Raw genomic sequence first — 23,555 nt, 5'->3', positions numbered from 1 at the left:
TGAAACACCAGAAGGGGAGCAATGACCCCCCTCCTTGTCCTCCCTCTAGGATACCCCTGAATTGGAATAATTAAGATCTAAACTATTCCATGACCTGACACCTTCAAAATAGTTCTATCCAGGATTCTGTTTCTTGATGATAAGGTGTTATATGAAACCCCCCTAACTTGCTTTTATTTTGCTGTCTCTATTATTTTCTAAAAAATAAATCTGCATTACCAATAGTAGATAAAGAATACTTTATTTAGATGAAACTTTTGTTACAAAGCCATTGGCTTCTTAAAAATGGTACAAGCTACAGGAACCAATATTGTTACTGTATATCATACATTCATGGCAGAATCCAGTCCAGTGTGGGCCTAGCAGCCCTGCACAAATAGTTCATAGAGACATGCTTTCTCCATTGTGTGTATAGAGGTTGTGCAAAAGGCATTAGGTTGAATGGAAAGTCCATACATAGGCCTACAACGCTGCTTCCTTGCCTCATGCTTGTTTGGGATTTGTGTAAATCAAGGCTCTACTGAGCCTAACAGAATCCTGCAGTGTAACTGGATTCTACCCATAGTTGAAACAAAAAATGAGTAGAGAACAAATCTGTAAAACTTTGAAGTACTATAAAATTATTGATAAAACATCTTTCTGTACATTTATCTTAACTTACTTAAGGTTGCAGGAACTATAGTAAATGCATAAGGAGCCATGTTGGTACCCTGTTAATTTAGCTAGAATTGTATGACAATGCAAAAACATTCTACTTATGATCAGCATTTTTATGAACTACTCCTTATTACCATGGCAAAAGTAAACTCTTATATTCCTTTGAAAATATGTTAAAGAATACCCCACGATACATCCTGCTTTCAAGTGCCATTTTACAGCTATGTTTTGTTATCACACCAAAAGCTCTGATCGACACTGTCCAATAATGAAGCCCCAAACAAAATAATACTCTTATGCTATACTTTGTAGCATTGTTCAAAATCAGAGCTCCACAGTAATATGGAATTACCGTGTATTAAAAAAATCCAGTGTCTTAGTATATTTGTATACGTATCTCTTCAAATATCTTGCTTGTGACATTTACATTCCTTAAAAAGCTGGTGCAGTATGAGCGTCCCAAAACTACCATTTTACCCTAACATTTACACTAACACATATTACAATAAACTTACATTGTAAAACTATACTAAAATACAGGTAGAAAGTCTGTATGCAAAGCCATGTGTTCTGTTACTTTTGTCTATCTTATTAGTAGAATGCAGTTTGTTGAGTAGTTTATTTTGTTACATGGATTATAGAGTATGTTAAAAAGCATAAAGAAATAGCAAAGTGATATGTCAAATGACAATGTGATGATTAAAGTGAATTTTCCCCAGTTCACTAGCACAAATAACAATCTGGCGTTCACATTTTTCGAACATTTCAAAACAGTCATAGGAAAAGTCCTGTTTTAATTAACATTATGGTAGTTCTTCACTTATTTCTTAAAATACGTTTGGAGTTATGATCGTAAACATTACTTAAATAATTCATTCAATCTCTAAATCTATGGCAAATATGATTCTCTCATGTATCCCAAATAAAAGTTTTAAAATCAGGATTGTAACACAGAGTGGTGTTGTTAATGTTTGCTTGCTAACCCTCAATATATAAATGAGGTGAATTAATAAGTACACTAGACTCAGGAGTTATTTTTTTCTATGGAGAAACATAATACGGGGGAAGGAATAGATTAGATTCAACTAGCCTTCAAGATAATATGGTTGACCAGGTATTAGCCCAAATTCTATAATGTAATGTTGCATTAAAAAAAAATCCATGCATTTCAAAAGGATTGATAACAGCCCTCAGATACAAAGGGTAGAAGACAGCTTTCTTACTTCTGTTATAACCCCTTAGAATTAGGTATGAGGGAGGGACCTGTTTATGCATTAGATATTTCTTTATATTACTATACTTGTGTGTATTGAGTTACTCTTCGCCAAACAGGGATAAAAAAATCTAATCCTGATGTTTATATTGCTCTCTTAAATGAATTAACTAAAATGGAAAGTCTTGGGTATTATTTAACCTGATATAAATATCAATAACTCCGTAACGCAAGCAGTAAGAACAAAGGATTTCAAGTATGAATGACATTGTTTTCTAAATTGCAGTTCTAAATGCCAGACATTCTTTGGACATCTCAATTTTGAAATATTTTCAGAAAATTTTGCTTTTTTTAGTCTAATACACGAAGTAAAAATGGGAACCCAAGCAAAAGATTCAAAACTGATCCTGATTGCTTGGATGAAATAAGCTATATACAATAGTTTCATGATATACTTAGAAATAATGCCATAGTAACAGAACACATGGCCTTTTCTTGGCTACTTTTATATTGTTTACAAGGATATATACAACTGAGCAAATCCTTTCACAGTTATAAAGCAGTTTCAATAGATGTGAACACATTTATACAGATATATTTTAAAACCTCTGCAAATATAAAAACAGTAACATTAAACAGATAACCCCCAACCATTTAAGTTCTTTATACTTGACATAAAAACCACTTAAACCCGATAGTTGCTGGGTTATCACAAACATTTTTACAAAAGGTATAAATTATTTTTGCATATGATCTTTTTACGTTCTATAAAGGTGCAAACCTATTTAAAGACTCAAGAGTGAACATGTTACTAGAAAAATAAATTTTTAGTAAAAGTCTGAATTTATCCTAACTCCAACCACGTGTAATGGTAGGTACACTGTGGGAAAAGCAGGTAATAAGGTTGTATTTAAATGTTTGTTTATTTCCAGTTCGCTGTTAAGACAGTATCAGTAGTTCTTAAAAGATTTATTTAAATGCTACCTTGCTGACGTTGTATTACTGACTCTATGAAATCCTTACCTGACTTTTTTAAAAAAATAAAACAATTGGACTTCACCTTTGATAAAAAGGCTTCAATTCTAATTGAATACAGCAGGCATATTTATTATGCCAGAATAAGTATAAATTGAAAGACTACAGCAAAAAGCTTGTAAAACAAAAGCAGGGAATAAACAATTCTAATCCTTGTAGTGAAGAGGATAATTGTATTCCTCCTCAGGACATGATACAGGCAGTGATTCATTTTGATCCTGCACAGGGAGAAGACAAAGGCTTAATGAAAGTTTTCAAATACTGTAATAGATTATGTTATTAATGCAAAGCTTGTATTTTTGCACATCCAAAATAGTATCAAAAATGTGTGTAGTATTTTATATCCTTCAGAAAAGTATCAGTCACAAAAATCAGAAAAAAATATGTGGACATAAGCAGATGGAACTACTTTTAATTTTTATAAACTAAAAAAAAAGATTGATTTTATTTCAGTTGCAATATGTAAAACAGTATTTGCACCAAATTATTTTAAAAAAACCAAAAATATGCTTAAATACAAATGTTAAATAAAATATTCGGATTCCAGCATAGCATGCGTTTTCCATCAGGCAAAAACGTTTTTTAATATTGTACTTAGTCATTCTTGTAACCTATCAGATGAAAATGAATTTTAAGTTTGGTTTGCAGCACAAATACGCTAGTTTTAAATGGCATAATAAACAGCACATGTATAGCCTGCATATTTCTCAATTACAAGTCCGTCACCATATAAGAATACCAATTGATAAAGGTAACCATGATTTTATCCTGCAATTTATGTTTACAAGTGCAAGGTCTTTAAACACCTTACAAAAAGCAAGGACATTTTGACTTAGCAGTATTCAATATACATTAGGAGCTACAAAATTACACACCTTCATATTAGCTATAAAGTATAACTATGGTGCTATTTAACAGTGTCTGTAGAGGAAGGAGCAGTGAGCACTGTGTCATCTGATCTGTAATCTTTTCTAGGATGAAAGTGAGGACTTCGTGCGTAACGAGGCTTTAAACTCATAGAAGAAGGATGAGAAAAATTTCTTCTTACAGAATGTATCCTGGCTTCCTATAAAGAGGAAAAAACTACATTTCAAAATAGCAGTTAATTACAATACATTTTAAGCAGGTATATGACAGTTCTGCTAAATATATAAACAAAGTCTGCAAAGGAAGGAATTAATTTACAACACAAAATGACCACATGTGAACTAAACTGGGATCTTTGGATAAAGAGTGGTACACAAATCTATTTCATTAAAACAGTAACAGCAACAACAAGACTATATAAAACTATTTCCCACCCGACTTAAAAAAGCACTAAAAGAAACTCTGGCAACGTTAGTTTTCCCATGGAATTGTTGAAGAGTTATACCATAATAAAGCAAATTTGCTCTTGATTGTTTTCAATTTTCTGAGGGAAAATAATTTCGAAGAATTTTCTGATTGATCAGCAAACCCATCAGTCCTAGGTGATCACTCTGGTTAAATGTGAATTCCCAAGTGTCAATTATGCAAAATTTTCTATTTATCCACAAATAATTAGTACATGTATGCAAATCCCTACACTTGATTTTCAGCATGTTACGTACTACACCGTTCTTCTCGATTAGTCTTGTGCCAAGAACAGTCTCCTATAAATCAGGTTCATGAACAGCAGCTTCTGAAAGAGGTTGAAATCACCTCTTTCTCTCTCTCTTTTTACAACCATGAAATTCCTAGGTTCTCAGTAGCTTCAGTAATGACGTACTTGCGGGACGCCAGCTCTCTATTCAGTCAAGGTAGTCCCAGTACTATCTGGGTTAATTCACGTATTCCAGAGGAAACTAGTCCTATTTTAGCCACACTGGAACTAATGAGACTTAAGGTAGTAACGTCTAACTTAATTCCCACTGTTTTTTATGGCATCAAAGCATGACTAATTTCTGATTTCCTGTTCTTTGGGCAGCCAGACCCAGCCATGGTCACTTGTGTTCATTGCTCCTAGAAAGGATTATTGTAATGTGTGTGCATTGTGTAGAAAGACAACGCTCCTAAAATCCCAACCATTGCTAAATCTTATGAGACACTTTATTAAATCAGTTGCATTGTCTGTCGCTTATTTTTATATTTGTTGTTAGCCACTTTGGACAACTCTTCTGGGGGGGGGAAAGGGTTACAATTTTTATTAGAAAATATATATCTCTCCTCTGTCCCCAGTACTTATCTGGAAGTAATCACAGAGGTCACAAGGAAGATTCATCAGCCTGGAACTATCTGAACAAGGCTGAGGTTTCAAAGGAATGTGTCTTATTCTAATCTAAGGGAAAGAGATTACCCAAGTCTTTTAGAATTGCCCATAACTGGGTGGGAAAAAATACAGGTTGATGAACAATACCCAGGTTGATGAACTGGTATTGAAAATACTGTAGCATACCTATCACTCCTAGAAGTACTGCATCAGCATCTCCAAACCCTGAGAATAAATTAACTCCACCTTGTTAGTTATTAGACAGAAACAGTATGATCAATTGCTATCTGAATATTCGTTATTGTTTACTTTGTTCACTTTACATTCCTAAGTGAGCATGTGAAGCTTATCCTGTTTATTTCAAGGTTTCCCCATTTGTTTTAGACCTAGAGGCCCAACTGGGAGGCTGGAGATTCCTCACCCCAATTGAGCTATATATACTGTGATTCATGTTGAAAACTGGGGAGGGGCGGATTTTCTAAATCCATCTTGTAATCTACTCCAAGGTAAGTCACAGAAAACTGTTGTTTGAGCAAATAACTGCAGATAAAACAAGAGACAGAAGCCAACATGTCTGAGCCTATAGCATCTAGAAGGCCAAAGGTTCCCTGGTTTAGATTAAGGCATAAACTCCAGTCTGTCTCTCTTACATTATGCTGCTGCCTATTTCCAGTTCCAGGTGTCTCTGTGAACATGGAAGGCAAGGAAGCACTCGTGACATACTAGGGCTAGCAGTGGGGTGTCGAGATTTAGGGACATGGTATCCAGCTCCATGAAAACAGGCCACTGGACCCCCATTCTTACTGAAATGCCCAGATGTAGCAACTCCATTCTATAATATTGGAGATTCTTCATTGGAGAAGTTTGCTTTTGGTAGCCATCTCTTTGGTGGGTCCAAACACAATGCTGAATTTATTTGAAGCCAAATAATTATAACCTGTCAGGATACAACCAGGGATGGATGGATTTCTGGCGAATTTGGGTGGCAATGGTATGTGAGCTGTAGGACATTTAGAAGATATTGGTGGGCATGTTCATTAGCTTTATAACAAATTTAAGTTGAAATAATAGGTCCTGGTTAGTTGCATATTTGTTGTTTAAAAAGGCACATCCCTAGATAACAAATGTTAGGCTTAATCTTATTTAAAAGAAAATACTGGCTTGTGATGCTATGCATTCAGGAGTCAAGGCACTCCATTCTTTAAAATGGCTGAAAACACATGAACATGCAGCCCAGATTGGATACCATATACCTGAGTTCCCCAGGTGGGCATAAAAGGGAAGGCGCTAAAGCTCTCAACATATTGAATACTGGATATCAGATAGTAGGGTTCTAGCTTAGTCATCTTTCAGACATGCAGTTTTCATGGTGTAGAGAATTTCTGTCCTCTCAGTTCCTTGACAGATTGTCACTTGGGCTGCTTCCACACTTTGCATTTACTGTGGAACTGCCACATTTTCTCCACTCACTTTTCCAGGGAATATGCACAATGTTAAACTAAAACACCTGCCTCTCATTCAGAGCTCAGAAAATCTGACTCTGAAAACTCAATGGGTGTGGCATTTTCTCAGGTGTGGATGGCCTATTGCACAGCTAGTCTAGCAAATTGTGGCCTATGTAGGCTACTTTCTAGCCATTTCCTTCTCTATGTTTTTTCCTCATCTCTAGAAATCAGCTCATTAATTTTAAGCCTTCCCTTTCTAAATAGCATTGCATTTATATCAGGTTTTCCTCCCCTCTCCAAGAATTGTGGCATGGGGGGAAATCACAAGGAGTTCAGTTAGAGACGCTAGAGTATTTCCAATAAGCTGTTTCCCCCCACCTCTGACATTTGGGACCTGATGAAGTTCAAAGCTCACCAGACACAGTACCAAGGGCTGATGCACGATGCTGCTCTGAGTATGCCTCTTCAGCTGTGATTAATACTGAGTTGGGCACATTATGCCTACCCAATTTTCAGAGGTCTACAGGATTCCCAAATGAAAATATATGAGGGAACACAACTACCCAATAGCTTGCCTTATTAATGAATTCTAACTAGTGAAAAGGAAAAGGAATCTGCTTAGCAGCAACAAAACAAAATTTCCTGTTGCCTCTGCAGCAGCAGCAGAAAACAAAAATCTAAGCAGGAAGATACGTTCCTGCATTGCAGGGGGTTGGACTAGATGACCCTCAGAGTCCCTTCCAAGTCTATGATTCTATGCACACCCTGTAAACCATCTGCTACAGCACTGGTCCGCCAAGCTTCAGAACTTTTCCAGACTCAGAGCTGTACATGTAGACAGCTATATTAATAAAAACATGCAAGTTTCTCAAGTATGGTAGATGCATGATTCTGCACTGGAAGACATACTCCACAGAAGGAGGAAAGCAGAAACATAATTACAGATCCAATTGCATGTCTGGCTAGGGTTCTTACTCCTTTTTCAAGTCTCAGAAGATTATGTAGCCCATTAAGGTCAAAGGAGAGGAAAAGAACCCAAGCTCTAAATGCAGCTAACTACAGCTAGTATTCTTTAAGCCTGAAATAAAGGAAAAAAGAACTACAGTTCAATGGTGTCTTGCATGATTTCAACCTTATGTGGTTGAAAGCTGGCTGGTTGAAATACCGCAAATTAACTGCACGCAAAATGGAGAGCTTAAAACCTTGTTCTGCCCTGGTTTTTCCTGGCATGGAAAGAGCTTTTAAGCTCTTGGGCTTGCTAACAGAGCTTTGGGAGGCTCTTCTGAGAACTTGGACGGCCCTGCAAATTGCTTAAAGGTAAAAATGGTCATGAGGGGGGTTGGGGTTTAAGTGCCATCCCCAGAATATAACCTCTGTGCATGATGCAATTGTACTGTATAGTACAATAGTGTAAGTAAGCAAAGCAGTGTGTAGCATTATTTCAGGAAGTTTTTTTTTAAAAAAAAACTGCATTGAAATTGTTAGTCCTATTTCTGCCTATAAGGAGTCTAGCCCAAAGCAAGTATGTGTATAGCTAATTAGCTTAATTTGAACTGATTTTGAAGGACAAATTCCTTTACACTTTGCTAAGAGGATATACTGCAACATAAATAGGGAAGTGGGGGAAAAAAGACATCGTGATATAACTTTTACAAAATGATTTTACAAATCTAACTAAAACAACAAAGGAAGAGCAACTCTTTCTTATGCAGTAGACTAATGTCTTTTAATAGTTTCTGCCAGGCTTAACTACACACCAAATATTCACTCAAAGCAATAGAAGGCAGTGGAGAGTACAGGCACCCTCTGCCCTTATTGGCAAGACACCACAAAGTTACAGCAGAGGCAGCTGTTGATGGCCATGAGGACACCCGCCCCCCACTCCCAGCTGAGGACTGCTTTCATCCCACCTCACCGGCTGCTACTGCTAATGCCACCATTCACACAATTAGCAACAATGTCAGATAATTAATTTTTTGAAAAATAAAATAAGATATAGAAAAGGAAAATAGTATTTGTAATTCATTGAAACATTTCTATGATTATCATTTTTCATAGCTTGTTACTGATTAGCTCCTACTGAATTTCGTTGGTGATGTCATTTGGTACTGTAGCACCCTCTACTGGAAATATTTTTGTGACTATGCCATATACTAAGTATCTACTCAAACATCTAATGTTTCAAAGAATTTCAAGTGTAAAGTCAGAAAAAGAACAACATCAAGGGGCGAAGGATTTTCATTTTTTGTTAATTATTTAATCTATTTTGCCTCACCTTTCCTAAAGATCAATGTGATTTACAATAAAAAAATTAAAACTAAGTATGCCTATACTTTTGCAAGGGAAAGGGTATTTTATGCCTTTCTCACACTATCACCTCCCAATCCAACTTGAATTGTGTCCCCTTCAGCTAAAACACGCCCCCAAAGAAAAAGAAGGTTATAGACCTTACTTTAACAGACTCAGGCTGCATCACAGGGGCTGACATGGCTATGGCACTTTGAGCATAAACTTGGTGATATGCTTGAACTCCATGATCAGAATATGGCTGGTAAACAAATGAATGTTGAAAAACATATTTACAAACAAATATATTTACAAAACAAGTATATATTAAAAATAGCATAAACAGGAAAAATGTGCACAGAAAGCAATTTTCATTCCATCATTTCAGAACTGCTTTTTAATGTTATATTAGTTATCCAAGAACCCAACTGACCTTGGGCTAATTGTTTACCTGCAAATTTCCAGGTATTTTGTTTTGCTTTTGTCAGAATAGATGTAAAGGTGCAGACCTGATTCTGACTTCTGCTTGTTGTAGGTTAGATGTTAGGGCTATTACAGACACCTTTTTACCTGATTTGGGGCCAGTCAAAATGACTGGAAGAGATCCACAGTATATTTAAATAATTAGTGGAAGCATGTAATAATGCAGAACTGGCAGTGCTAAATGTATATAATGTATGATGCAAGGGGGAAATCTTATATTGACAACTTTATAACTTGCAAACCAAAGTATATCTATAGAATTTTGGCCCATCTACTGCACAATGGGCTGGGAAGAAATTTGATTGCTTTTGCATTAAAAACGAATCAATCCAATTTGCACTTTCCGAAACAATGTAAAAACCAAAACCCATCCACCCTAAGAAAGTCACACCTATCCACATTTTGCGATGCAGTTCTCTCAATATTTATAAAAAATGCATATATTAGGAAAAAGTGTGCATAAAATTATAGATTAGTGAAAACAACAGATTAAAATGCATTATATTAGAAAAATTGCTTGCAAAATGTGTATATTAGTCAAACATGTATACAAAGTATGTTTATTAGGAGAAATTAAATGCTGAAGAATTTTCATGAGGATTTTCTCAAATTGCTGCAGAAACGTGGAGAACTGAAATGAAGATTAGAAAAATGAGAAAATGAGAACTGAAATTGACAGATCCTTCCATCCCTACTGTACAGTGCCCCCCCCCCGCCCCCAATTTAGCTTGCTCTCAGGTACTTATTGAGCTAACATATCTTGACTAAAGATTGCCTACGCCCCTTCTATGCCTACTGGCACTCATGGTTCTTTGCAGATTATGTGTCTCCCATTTTAACTCTACAGAAAGTAGATGAGAAATGAATGGTTAAATTATTTATTTTTAACCCTCCGGAGTCAGCAGAGTTACTGTGGAGTCCAGCAGCTGTTTGAAATATTTGTTAAACTTAGCAAACCTGAAGCACTTCATACTCCATGTATGCCTTAACAATTATGGGGTCAGCTATATTTATACTCTCTTTTCTATTTTTTATTTTAAAAAATATGTTTAACTTGCTAAGATATCAGGGTTCCTATTTATCTCTATTCATACTGTTGAGAGTTTAGGGGAAGGAGTTAGGCTGTATGCCTGAGTCCCGTCTAATTCCTGGCTCCAAAAAGGGTTGGAATTGAATGGAATATCCCATTGTTGAGTTAGCCAGCCAAGGGCCATAATGGCCCTAAGTATGGGTTGTTAATATAAGAAAGGAAGTTGCTCTGTGTCAGAGGGTAAATGGGTAGATCCCCCTTCACCTGGCTGGGTGCCCCCCCCAACCTGGCTAGCAATTAGAAGGACAAAAACCAGAGTTAGGGGGATGAGCTAGGAGCCAGAAGCAGACAGAAGCCTGAGTGAGAGCCATGTCTGATTTCTGCTTGAATCCAAGGCTGTGGCTATTGGGGGAATAATACGTTCTGCAGTGTTGGTGCTGTGAGCCCCTCTATTGTAGGCTCAGGCTGTATATATGTGTAAATAAACCATATATCATAAAGACACCACAGTTTCCACCTTCCCTAATTCCGAGGAAACCAAAGCCCAAGTAAGCACCTGGAACCCTAGAATCCCACACCGTTTGGAGATTGGAGTGGCATGCAACAATATGAATGGGACAATGAAACTACCAAACACCTAAGTTAACTGGGATCTTCTCGACTTCTCAAATCATGGTCAGGAAAACCTTCCACTTGATTCTACATGAAGGTCCTCCATGCCTGCTTGAATGCCACTATTGTGTGTGCATGCATGCATGCATGCATACACTTATATAAATTTAGCTATACTAATATGTGTGGGTTTGACCATTCTGTGCTGGTTTGCTGTTCAGTATGAGTTAAATTTTATGTCCTGCTAGATGTCAAATTGCAGTCAAGACATCCTGATTACTTTAAAAATTTGAAAGTGGGATATTTGTACATTTCTCTCTATGTGACATTTTTAAAACCAAGTTTCAAGACTAAGGGCTTCACCTCATAAATGAGACCATCATAATAGAGTACACATAACTGCACATGAAATGTAAAGCTGGGTTGTGAAAGTAATAATTAATTAATTAATAATAATAATACATTTTACTGTTGTTATTATTATTATTATTTTGATACTTCAAATGCTTCTACGAGCATTGGTGGTGAAAGGGATTTCTAATGTCAGCCAGGAATATACTGCCTATGTTTGCAGAACCCAAACTGAATTTAATAGCATATAATAAAAAAGCTAGTTTACTGGGTTCTGTCACACAGTAGCAAGACTAAGATTGCTTCCAGACGGATTGTGGATGACATGTTTTTTACAGCATCCACATGATGTCATTGCCATCAAAATGCCAACACATATTTTTTACATCTAAACTAGATTTCAACACAAAAACCCAGAAGTAAAAATAACCCATTACCCATCCATGGTTACTGCTCATCTGGATTTTTAGGGTGGGCAGTTTGTCATGTGTGTGATGATGTTTCAGTGGGTGGCTCTATCAGTGCACCCCTATTTCTACTGGCTCCTCACATGAGCGTAAGTTAGCTATTTTGTTTCTAGCAGCCAAAACAATGGACTCAGCTAGAAAAAGCGTTTTATATGCATTATAACACTGTGACACCAGATGGTGCTGTGAAGTTCCGTTTTTGCCAACGCAATTTCTCACAGTCGTACCTCGGAAGTCAAACACCTTGCGAGTCGAACTCGCTCCCGAACGCCGCAAACCCGGAAGTGAGTGTTCCAGTTTGCGAACGCTCTTTGGAACCCAAATGTCCCACGCAGGTTCCGCGGCTTCCGATTGGCTGCAGGAGCTTCCACGCCTTGGAAGCCACGCCTTGGTTTCTGAATATTTTGGAAGCCGAACTTCCGGAATGGATTCCATTTGACTTCCAATGTATGACTGTACAAAGTTTGCGATGTGTTTAATTGAAGCATTGAATGTAAATGTGTCTACTTCCACTAACCCACTTCAGAGGAACCCTTCTTTCAAGATTTCCACATAGTACATGTGAAGGATTATGCTGGAGTACATTGCAATATATGCATCAGACTTTTTAAAAAGATTAATACAGCAATTTAATGTAGACCTTGTGAGACTGGTGCTTTTGTACATAATATTGTAAGCACATGTATGTATGTATGGAGTACCCAAGGTGAACGTTAAGTAAATTAGAGGAATTAAACGTTATGGAGAGTGGGAGAGAATGAGTGGTGACTGGGTGGGAGTGTTGTTGGGAGTGCCTGGTAGATGGTGTGTGAATTGGTGATGAATGTGTAGCAGGGTTAGCTGATTAGTAAAGAACCAGTATTATTGTAGCCATTGTTGTACATATAATAAAGTAACAAATAATATAAAGAAATATAAATAAATAATTTGTATTACACCACATGCCTACTATTTGGTTACACTAGGGGTGTGTTCTGATAAACATTATCTGATGCTGGCAGCAGGAATAAAGGGGGATTATTGAAATACCTATCAAAAACTCAACTCATAGCTGCACAACATTTGCTCTTGCACCACTTTTCAGATAATTATTTTTTAAGGTGAACGGATACAGATACAGAAATATCTGCTCACAGGCCCAGAATGGGAAAAGGTAGGGGAGAACAAGGGAGGAATGACTGAGGGGAGAGACAGAAAAAACCCAACCCAGATACAATCTGACAAGCTCCACCCACTGGCATGGAGGACAAGCAGAAGTGCCTTTACTGTATAACCTTTTTGTGATATAAGGTCCCTGTCTGGAAGCACCCTAAAAAACTGATATGAGATCAGGACTATGCAATACCGAACCGATAAAAGACCAGAGCTATACTGATAGAAGTGGGCTTTATTTCCAAACTGTTCCCTCAAAATTCTGTAAGATAAAATAAAGGGATCACTACATTCAGTGAGACTACTGAAGGGGTAAGTGTCACTGTAGTATACTCAATTAATTAGTACTGCTAATTACTTTCTCTCATATGTGAATGGAGAATACTCAGTCTATGAATGGCCCCCTAGCACACAGCCCTCATTGAAAGGTACCCCGCAGATTTCTAAAATGTTTGATTATAGCAAATTCTTTCTTCATACATTGCAATCTTATCAAATTATCTACAAATAATTAAATAGGTAGAGCAGATGCAGCCTACAAATACTTTTTCTGAGTATAAGTACCTCTGGAACTGCAGCTTCCATCAGGGAAAGAGGAGGAGCGACACATCCACCATCCTGCGCAATCTCCAGGGGCTGGTAAGTAATTTCAGAAGGATGTAGATAAAAGAATGAGGTGGGAGAGGCAGGAGACTAAAAAAGAGAAAACATTGTTTTGCATACGACACTCTCAACTGTTAGAAGAATTCAAGCTAAAGAAGAAGAAAAAGTGTAATATATGATTTCAATGCAAATGTGATAACTATTATTTAAGTGGAATGCTCTCCCCCTGGACGTACTCTTAGCATTGACACTTACAAACCCATGTGTTCAAAAACGTGTGCATGCATTTGAATGATAGCTTGTTTCCAGTTTGAATTGAATTCTAGCTTACTCAAAGAGTTTGTCTCTTCCATCTCCATCACATTCCCTCCTCCCAAAATTCTACAAGCAAGTAATTAGGACTATGCGCCAAAAACAGTCCCAGCTAATACCTGAGGTAATGTAATGAATCTACTGAAGGCTGTATTTTGAAACTATAATTTTGAAACTTCTAGGATGTGAATTTACTGGCTTGTACCCACACTTCGCTCCTGCCAGCAGGAATATTCCCTGAGCAGCATTCCACTCAGGGGATGCTCCTATAGGCAGACTTTTGCCTCTTCACTTTCTGAATAACTGCTCCCAGAGGGCTGAGGGAGCCCCACTCTCAGGAATGGTAAGGGGCTGAAACCCCATGAAAACAGCAAAAAATTACTCCTCCCACTCCCATCCACTAGCAGTATCCCCCTGAATTAAAAGTCCATTTCATTCCATTAAGTCTGGACCTGCATGTCCACCAGGAGCAATCAGTATCACGTGGCATCATGAAGTGTATACCTCAAACCCACAGAGAGTAGTATGGTATACTAGGTTTAAATCCATACCACAAATCCCAGCCACAAAGGCTACTAGTCACCTCTGGCCAGTTACTATCTGACAGCCCTAATCTAATCTTACATAATTGTTCCAAGGATAGTAGTGGAGGAAAGGGGACTATTTATACTGCCTTACACTACAGTGGTGCCTCGCAAGATGAAATTAATCCGTTCCACGAGTCTCTTCGTCTTGCGGTTTTTTCGTCTTGTGAAGCATGGCTATTAGCGGCTTAGCGGCTATTAACGGGTTAGCGGCTTAGCGGCTATTAACGTCTTAGCGGCTTTAAGAAAAAGGAAACAAACTCGCAAGAACTCGCAAGATGTTTCGTCTTGCGAAGCAAGCCCATAGGGAAAATCGTCTAGCGAAGCGACGCAAAAACCGAAAAACCCTTTCGTCTTGCGCATTTTTCGTTTTGCGAGGCATTCGTCTTGCGGGGCACCACTGTACTTAGAGGAAGGGTGCAATATAAATGTTATAAATAAACAAACAGATTATGGAGACTGAATATGATTTACCTGTGGAATACTCCACTGCCATTGTCCCGGAAGACACTGTGCAGGAGCCTGTGGTAATTGAAAACAACAGTATGCTAAAAAAACACACCCCAAATTCCACATTTACACCGTTTGTAAAATAAAATATATGCTGAAGACATTAACAGCAATACAGCAGAGTTAAACACAATATACGGCAAGGTGGACATATTGCCAATCTTTCTTTCTTTAATAACATATAATAGTTTAATCATCTTTGGTTCCCATGTTCAGGACATAGGCAAGTTACTTGCTCTGGCTGACCTTGTACTCTGAAGGAGCAAGTGCCTAGCTTGTGGGTACTTCTGGATACATTTATGTCACCAGAGGCCCAAGTGTCCTCTGTGGCTTTTACCAGCTTTGGTTCATCAGCTAGGACTGCTCCTGGACAGGGATAATCTAACCACAGTAGTTCTTGAGTTGGTAACCTAAAGGCTGGATTACTGCAATGTGCCCTTGTGCCCGGTTCAGAAGCTCCAGCTGGTGCAGAATGGGGGGGGGGGCAGGGGGGCAGACTACTGATGGGGGCACATGGCCAAGAACATGTCCCTTCCAATTCAACATTCAAAGATTCCATTTGACACCATTGTTAAAATATATACACTGGCTGTCCATCTAAAGCGGTACCTTGGTTTACAAACTTAACCCATTCCGGAAGTCCGTTCTTAAACCGAAACTGTTCTTAAACCAAGGCGTGCTTTCCGTAACGAGGCCTCCCGCCGCCAGTGCCCTTCCACTGTTCGGCTTCCGTTCTTAGACTGAGGTAAAGTTCACAAACTGGGACACTACTTCCGGTTTTGCAGAGTTCATAAACCAAATAGTTCGTAAACGGGGGTGTTCTTAAACTGAGGTACCACTGTACTACTGAGCCTGCTTCAATTAAAAATACATCTTTCCATAATGGTTTATGGTTTCTGAAAATATTTTTTTGTTAATTATAAATATTACTGTAAACCACTTAAGATTTTTATTTTTTTTAGGATAGAGTGGTAAAACAAACAAACAAACAAACAAACAAACAAACAAACAACTATGAAGTCAATTAAACTATGAAGCACAATTTCCTCTCCTATGCTGCCATAAAGTAGCCAAAAGCATCATTTATTTTTTTACCTGATAATGATATGTAGGTTGTTGATAAACAGGCTGAGCTACCATCACAGGAGAACTAGAAATAGAACGTGACTTTAAAAAAGAGAACAGCAATTAGAATCTTACTGAGTTGTCCAAAGAATTATTAATATGCTACTAAGAAATACATTTTAAGCAATACACTAAAACACTAAATTATAAACAAACAAACAAATCATTTACATTAAGTCACAGATCAGAAGTGCCATTTGGGCTTTTGCTATCTATCCTCCTTTATCCTCCAAAACAAATTCCCCTTCAATACACTTTTCATAGTTACTAACCACAGTACAGTGGTACCTTGGTACTGGAACGGCTTGGCTGCCGAACAAATTGGCTCCCGAACGCCGTAAACCCACCGTAAAGTGAATTTGGAGTGGGATACTGCATACACAAAACTGCCAGTAATCTCTGGGTCGTACGTTCAAGCCCTACATTGGGCAAATGATTCCTGCATTGCAGAGGGTTGACTAGATGACCCTTGTGGTCCCTTCCAACTCTACAATTCTATGATTCTTTGAAATCCTATGGAGAATCAGACTAGGATCATTCCTATGATTATTATTATTTAATCATAGTTACAAGGGCCCATAGAATGGCTACAATTCTGTGTTGCATGCATTTGCCATTTGCTTGCCCATCCAAATTCTTTTTCATAGTTATAATAAATAATAATAATAATAAATTTTATTTATATCCCGCCCTCCCCAGCCGAAGCCGGGCTCAGGGCGGCTAACAACAATAAAACAATACAAAAGTACAACACAAACAACACTCTAAAATCATTCATTATAAAATTAATTATAATGATTAATTTTTATAATGATTATAATGATGATAATTTATAAAATTATAAAATTAATTATTCCTGCTGACTCCCTCAATTGCTTTTTTATATTCAGGGGAATATACTGCACCCTTTGAATAAATATACTTAGTTGTTACTGGACAGCAGAGTTGCACTTTTCACAAAAGTTGCTTACAACAGAGGTATGAAAGAAGGTTGCACAGTTAGAAAGGCAACAATGTATACTATATAAATTAGTGCTAATAGCTATTCAGAGAAGATGATTAGCTTTAATTTCCAAAATTTAACAATAACAAACCCAAACAGCTATTGGCACATCAGCATTGTCTCAGAACAAAAGAAATTACGTACAGGCCATGGCTGTGGAACAGAAGCAACTTCGGGAGTATGAAAATAAGCTACACCATTATGATACGTGTATGGATATCCAGTTGAAGTAGTCAAGTACATTGTTCCAGCTGCTGGCATTATACTGGATCCTAAAATAAGCAGTAACAAAATTGAAAACTCACAGGGACTTTGCATTCTATCCTTAAAAAAAAAATAAATTCTAATACATATGGGTTTGGATCCAACAGACCACTTGAACCCCAGAGAGCAGAAAGCACTTCTACTTGCACACCGAGAGCTCTTAAACCTCTGCAAATTTCTTAGGTTGCAGTTACAGCTCTCCATAGCACACAAACGCGATGAGGGGTTGGGGGCTGACTCTCAACAAGTGGCTTTTTGAAGGATGCAGAGAACTGCAATGGGAAGAGAGGCAGAAAAACCCTCTTCTGTGAGCAGAACACAGCACACACACTTTTAGGATCCAAGCTATGATGCTTGTAAATATACTTTATCAATTACGAGTAGAGCAATTTTAACTGGGATGTGGGTGGGAGGGAGCGAAGCAGAAGTTCCCACCATTTTCAAGGCCCTGCTGGCTTGTGCTGGCCAAGGTAGGAAACGTGTGCATGCTTGGGTCTTCTTCTTTTTATCTTGGCAGTTCTTTTGTTTAATTTCTCACTCATTAGTTTTTGGGGCAAGAAACCAATTCACTTAACTATAATAATTGGTTGGAGGGCTTAACTGTGCCAGCTCCAGGCTGGTGTAGTTGAGAGATCCAATCCTGGGGCCTCTCAGAGGAATTAATGGTGTTGGATCAAGCAAACCAAAGGGAATCTCCAATATGTCCCATTTCTGATCCTGTACCTCTAAGCTTACAGAACTTTCCACAAATGTGACTGTGGGCTCTGGGTCAGACATGTCCCCCATCAACACAGAGCAGAGAAGCATTTCCACCCCATCCTAATCCCCTCAAATTACAACATCAGAATTTCCCTCTAAATCGCAAAATGTGTTGACAGAAAATTTCAGCTCACTGCAATTTAATAGTAAGAATAGTAAGAATCATTCTTTGAAACTGACTAATGCAGGCACAGGCAAACTCCGGCCCTCCAAATGTTTGGGAGTACAATTCCCATCATCCCTGACCACTGGTCCTGTTAGCTAGGTATCATGGGAGCTGTAGTCCCAAACATCTGGAGGGCCAGAGTTTGCCTATGCCTGGACTAATGTGATGAAAAGAAGCAACTCTGTATCACCATCAGAAGGCATGTGCCTCAGCTGGGCCAGAAGCCTTCCACTATCATGAGCCTGAGGTCGACTATAGATACCGTATTTTTCGCTCTATAGGTCGCACTTTTTCCCCCTCCAAAATTTAAGGGGAAATGTGTGTGCGTCCTATGGAGTGAATGCAGGCTCCTTGGCTTCAGCGATAGCAATGCAAAGCCTCCAAAGCGCAGAGGGAGCAGTCCCTCTGCACTCCAGAGGCTTTGCGTTGCTTTCGCTGAAGCCTGGAGAGCGAGAGGGATCGGTGCACACCGACCCCTCTCGCTCTCCAGGCTTCAGGGATAGACGCCTAAAGCCTTCGGAGCGCAGCGCGAGTTCCCGCTGCGCTCCAAAGGCTTCAGGCGGCTGTCCCTGAAGCCTTCGGAGTGCAGCGGGAAGTCGCACTGCGCTCCAAAGGCTTCGGGTTCCGTCTGCTGAAGCCGGGAGAGCAAGACTCTCCCAGCTTCAGCAGAGAGGGAGAGCTGCGCAATGCCCCTTCAGCGAAGCGGGAGGAGAAATGGAAGGGGCTCCGTTTCTCCTGCCACTTTGCTGAAGGAGCGCTGAGCAGAGAGGGGGAGATATTTTTTTTCTTGTTCTCCCCCTCTAAAACAAGGTTGGGTGTGTCCTATAGAGCGAAAAATATGGTAATCTTGCTAAGAGAATATTAACACTCACTAGTAGGCAAATAGAACAGTAACAGTACAATCCTATGCATGTCTACTCAAAAGTAAATACTACTGAGTTCAAAGAAATTTACTCCCAAGTGTGTGTGTATAGGATTGTAGCCTAAATAATTCTTCACAGCACTGGCATAGCCCAAGATTTTTCCAAAACACCCGCAAAAGATGAGGGTAGGGGGTAGGAAGCAAGCAAGCAAGCAAATACATACGAGGAATCCCTACTTGTTGTTTTCTTATTGCTGGACCAATATTCAGTTTTTTATCCTTATAATTTAGTTTTTCAGCCTAAGCCAAAGCAAAGAAAATACATACAATTATTTACCTTAATAGTTTATTTTTCAAATGTATTCAAATAATGAATGTCTCAAAAATCCCAATAACATCTCAACAACACGTTTTACAGATACCTTCAGTTCACCTCAAATCTTAATGGAAATGTCTTGTGAACTCAGTCCTTTGTTTTGTGCCAAATGGTGAGTAAGACTCTTTTGAACTGGACAAGTATTTGTTTAAATAATGTATTCAACTGCGCTTTATAACTAACTACAGTGATCATAAGGATTGAATCAAACAGAGTGGATTAAAAAATAAATAAAACCATCTCAAGTGGATTTAAATGCATAATATTTTGATCCATAAAACTTTGATAACTATTATAAATTTTATAACTTTTATAACTATAACTAACCATAGTCACAAACAAAAAACAATACCTCCCATGCATTGCTAAATTAGCCAAAGGCCTGGGAGAAGAAGAATGTTTTGGCCTAGCACCTAAAGATATGTAATGAAGAAAGCCGGGCAAGCCTCCCTGAGGTACCACAAAATGGGACCTTCTCAGTAGTAGGACCTTATCTTTGGAATCACCTCCTTTCTGAAGTAAATCTGGCATTGAAATAGTTTACCTTTCCACAGCGGTTGAAGATGTACCTCCTTGTCCAAGCCTTCAGATAGTGGTTGAGTTAATATGCCAGTAATTTTGACAGTTGCTGTTTATATATACTTTGGTAATGTTTATCTGTTTTATGTTTTGTATTCAATGCTTTTACTCTTGTGTTACAAATACTGGGTGAAGAGTGAAATTATAAACTAAACAAATGAACCAATAAATAATAAGAGTACCAACTGTTTTTGCAGGTCCCCATGTCTAATGTACCACATTATTTTGCAAAGTAGTTCATTTTTCTGTGCATCTGTTTGTACTCTATACATCTGGACACCTCTCAAAATATTGTTCTCAAACTTGGCATGAAACTTTTTGAGGTGGGGGTGGAAGCGATTGTTGTCGTTGGAATGCCAGGCACCATTTGGAATCAAGGCGGTGGACCAAAACAAGACTTTGGATTAACTTCACTCGATTTTTGGTGTGGCAGGTCCAAACTCACAAACCACATTATCCATTTAAAAATCACAATATTTTTTGGTTTGTGGGCAGCACCAGGCACTCCCCACTACCATACCATAAACAAATGTTACTTGGTATTACCAGTTCCTATCTGTGCACAAATATATAATTTTTAATGAAATCATGTTTACCTCTTGTAGTATTTTCTGAGCGTCTTCCTGAGTTTCAAATGTGATGAAACCATACCTAAGTAAAACAGCATGTTTTTCTTAGCATATACTATATTTGCAACCTTCCCAAACAAGAGTTGCTGCTTGACATGCATAAAATGAATGCCTCCGCTAATATCACATAAAATGAGGAAGAACCACTGACTGACTTGAGCACTATGGATCAGTATATGTACCATATCAAACAAAGCCAGATTTTGAAATCCATTAAACATAATCTTTTGGCTGGCTTCCCCAAAACAAATTAGAGTTCTCATGGCCTTTACCAGGATGGTGGCTTTTTACCACGGTTTAAACTTAGTTTAAACTATTCTACTTAAAACTAGTCATTAAAGTTTCCTATTTTAATCTGTTCTATCAATGCGCAACACCTTATTATGGGTTAATTTCAGCATTTGTTACATATTCAAGTTTGTGAATGAATGGATTAAACCAAGATGACATACATAAAACAATAACTGACAGAAATGTTTATATGTATAGTTAACATAATGAACCAGAAGTCTGTCTACATGCTTGCTTGCCTGTATGTATGTATGTATACTCTCTATACTTTATTTTCACTAGATTGTTGCCACATTGTGAACTGGGAAGACTTGACTGACAGAAGTAGCGGCATATCCCATGGCAGGTCGGGCTGAATGGAAGTGGAGGGAGAAGCAGCTTTCCTTCAGCACTCTGTGTGAGATGGAAATGCAATGCCTATGGCATTTTGGTCTATCAGTTCAGAGCAGTGAGGAGCACCAGGACCTCAGGACAGTAGCAAGAGCTGAAGGAGAACGTGGATGTGGTGGTGGTGAAAATAAGAAGTCTTGCACCAACCTGTTGGATTTTCCACCCTGGGAGGTGGGGCCTGTTGGCCCATATTTGGCTAGCTCACCTTTAGAGTGGGGAAGCAAACTCCCACCCACCTTCAGTTACCTGCAAGCCTCAATTGGCACCACTCCCAACCAAGATCTGACAGCAGAATTACTTTCGAATGCATGCGGCCTCTTACCCATCACTGTACCTGTGCAGTCCAATTGGGGATGGGGAGTGTGGGCTTTTGAAAAAGAGGGAGGCTAGAGCAGAGAATTCAAGCAGAGCATGCGGGGCAGTGGGCAGAGTCTCCCTTAGAACTTCCACAAGGGGAGAAGCTTGTGGTTGTGAGATAGTCAACCACAGTACCCTAGTCTGTGAAAACATGAAATGCCATCTTGCCTTTTGTTCCTATGGTTTGGAAAATCATAGTGTAAACTGATATATACTAATTACCTCTAAATAGGAAACTTTTTGTAACTCTTTGTAAACTTTTAACTTTTTGTAAAAGAGCTGGTACTTTCCTTCCAGGACCTGAATGTACCATGAATGACTATGACTGCATAGTTCTGCCTTCTGGAGTGAGCAGGAGGAACAACTCAGACGAGGATATCCTCCTCCACTGTAGGGAAAAAATGTTGATTTTTAACTATGTGTACAATCCTATGCAAGTCATCTACCCCAAAGCAAGCCCTACTAAGTTTAATGAGACTTAATCCAAGTTAAGTGTGTATGGGGTTATAGTTTTAAGGTGCTCATGTCTTGTTAATAATGTAATAAGGATTTTTTCCCTGCATGCATTGCATGAACTAGTATTATTTCTACTTGATGAACAAATGGTTTATTGTACTAACCCCTTTGATACTCCAGCTCTGTCATTTACTATTTTTACTTCTTTGACGCAGCCATACTGGGAAAAAAACTTCCTTAGGTCATTCTCATTAGTCTAGTAAAAGAAAAAGAAAATGATTACATCATCAAATCATTACTATAAATGTACTTAAAATCATCATTTAACTTTGATTTCCTTTATGGGATGTTTTATTTTTTAAATCACATTAATATTGATCACACCATTCTGTATCAACAATTCCACTAACTGAATCGTATCTGTTGTCTTTTTAAATTCAATTTTCAAAAATCATAATTTGAATACTATTTTTTAGTCTAGTGGCCTTAAAGGCAACCTTTCAAGTAGAGGTTAAGTAGAAGTTCCTGCCCCCTTAGAACCGCTGTTGGAAGAGGATTTGGGCTAGAAACTTTCTAGGCTCTACCAGGTCCAAAATTACAACTCTTTCTCCTTTTCTTTTCTATTAAGTAACAGTTTACTAGAGATGAGAAGGACAAGCAAAGTGAACAAATCCAGTATTTTCTCACTGGTTGGTGTTTGTATCTTGAAATTCTTGTGCAGTAGCACTATACCTGTCCAACAAATACATAAAATTAGAGCCTAATTTCTACATTTATACACATAAAACTATACAACAAATGATATAAGCAACCTATTAAGACAGAAGTGGAAAAAAATGATTGTATTGCTAAGGAACCAAGATCAGGGAAAAAAAATACCTTAAAATCGATTCCTCCAACAAAGATGCGATTAGGAATGACTGTTCCAAATCTTGGGGCACTTGTGGGGTTATTTAAAGGCACTGGCGACACAGTGTTAGGAGACGGAGACAGAGAATCAGTTTGCATCTGATTTGTAGTTTGCTGTTAAGAGAATATCGTCTTGTTAAGATTTATTTTCAACACAAAAAAATTGAAATGTTAAAAAGACAAATCACAGCTATTATTTAATTTTTGATGTACTAAGCTACCTTTGGTAGTATCTTCATTCAGGATGCCACATATACTAAATCTAAGATTGACAGCTGAATTCTATATACCGGTACATATAAGCTAGTTAGTTCACTGAATATTTGCTTCAAAGTATATTCCATTGATTTTAATAGAATTTGCTTTCATATAAATGGTTTCAACCTGGTACACACTACCTTTTCTTCACCTGTTGCACCTAG

General features: G+C 38.2%; 1 protein-coding gene across 6 annotated transcripts in view; it reads right to left on the bottom strand.

The window, feature by feature from the left end:
• Positions 1–2,795: 2,795 nt before the first annotated feature.
• Positions 2,796–23,555, bottom strand: part of BOLL (boule homolog, RNA binding protein) — a 33,913-nt gene continuing 13,153 nt past the window's right edge. For 3 of the 6 annotated variants that reach the window (XM_053361520.1, XM_053361496.1, XM_053361513.1), the window contains exons 2-11: positions 23,104–23,247; positions 22,389–22,480; positions 20,698–20,752; positions 19,371–19,446; positions 17,240–17,367; positions 16,063–16,134; positions 14,932–14,979; positions 13,523–13,651; positions 9,030–9,125; positions 3,685–3,971 (exon numbers count right to left, since the gene is read on the bottom strand). In XM_053361520.1, coding sequence (XP_053217495.1) covers positions 3,813–3,971; positions 9,030–9,125; positions 13,523–13,651; positions 14,932–14,979; positions 16,063–16,134; positions 17,240–17,367; positions 19,371–19,446; positions 20,698–20,752; positions 22,389–22,480; positions 23,104–23,232 — 984 coding nt within the window. In that variant the 5' untranslated portion in view covers positions 23,233–23,247 and the 3' untranslated portion in view covers positions 3,685–3,812. Of the gene's footprint in view, positions 3,124–3,684; positions 3,972–5,318; positions 5,358–9,029; positions 9,126–9,613; positions 9,978–13,522; positions 13,652–14,931; positions 14,980–16,062; positions 16,135–17,239; positions 17,368–19,370; positions 19,447–20,697; positions 20,753–22,388; positions 22,481–23,103; positions 23,248–23,555 lie in introns of those variants that run through there. The other 3 variants (XM_053361505.1, XM_053361539.1, XM_053361530.1) reach the window with 3 other exon arrangements.

This window comes from Podarcis raffonei, chromosome 1, assembly GCF_027172205.1.
Source record: "Podarcis raffonei isolate rPodRaf1 chromosome 1, rPodRaf1.pri, whole genome shotgun sequence".
Classification (NCBI taxonomy): Eukaryota; Metazoa; Chordata; class Lepidosauria; order Squamata; family Lacertidae; genus Podarcis; species Podarcis raffonei.
This window is presented reverse-complemented; position numbering and strand designations above follow the sequence as displayed.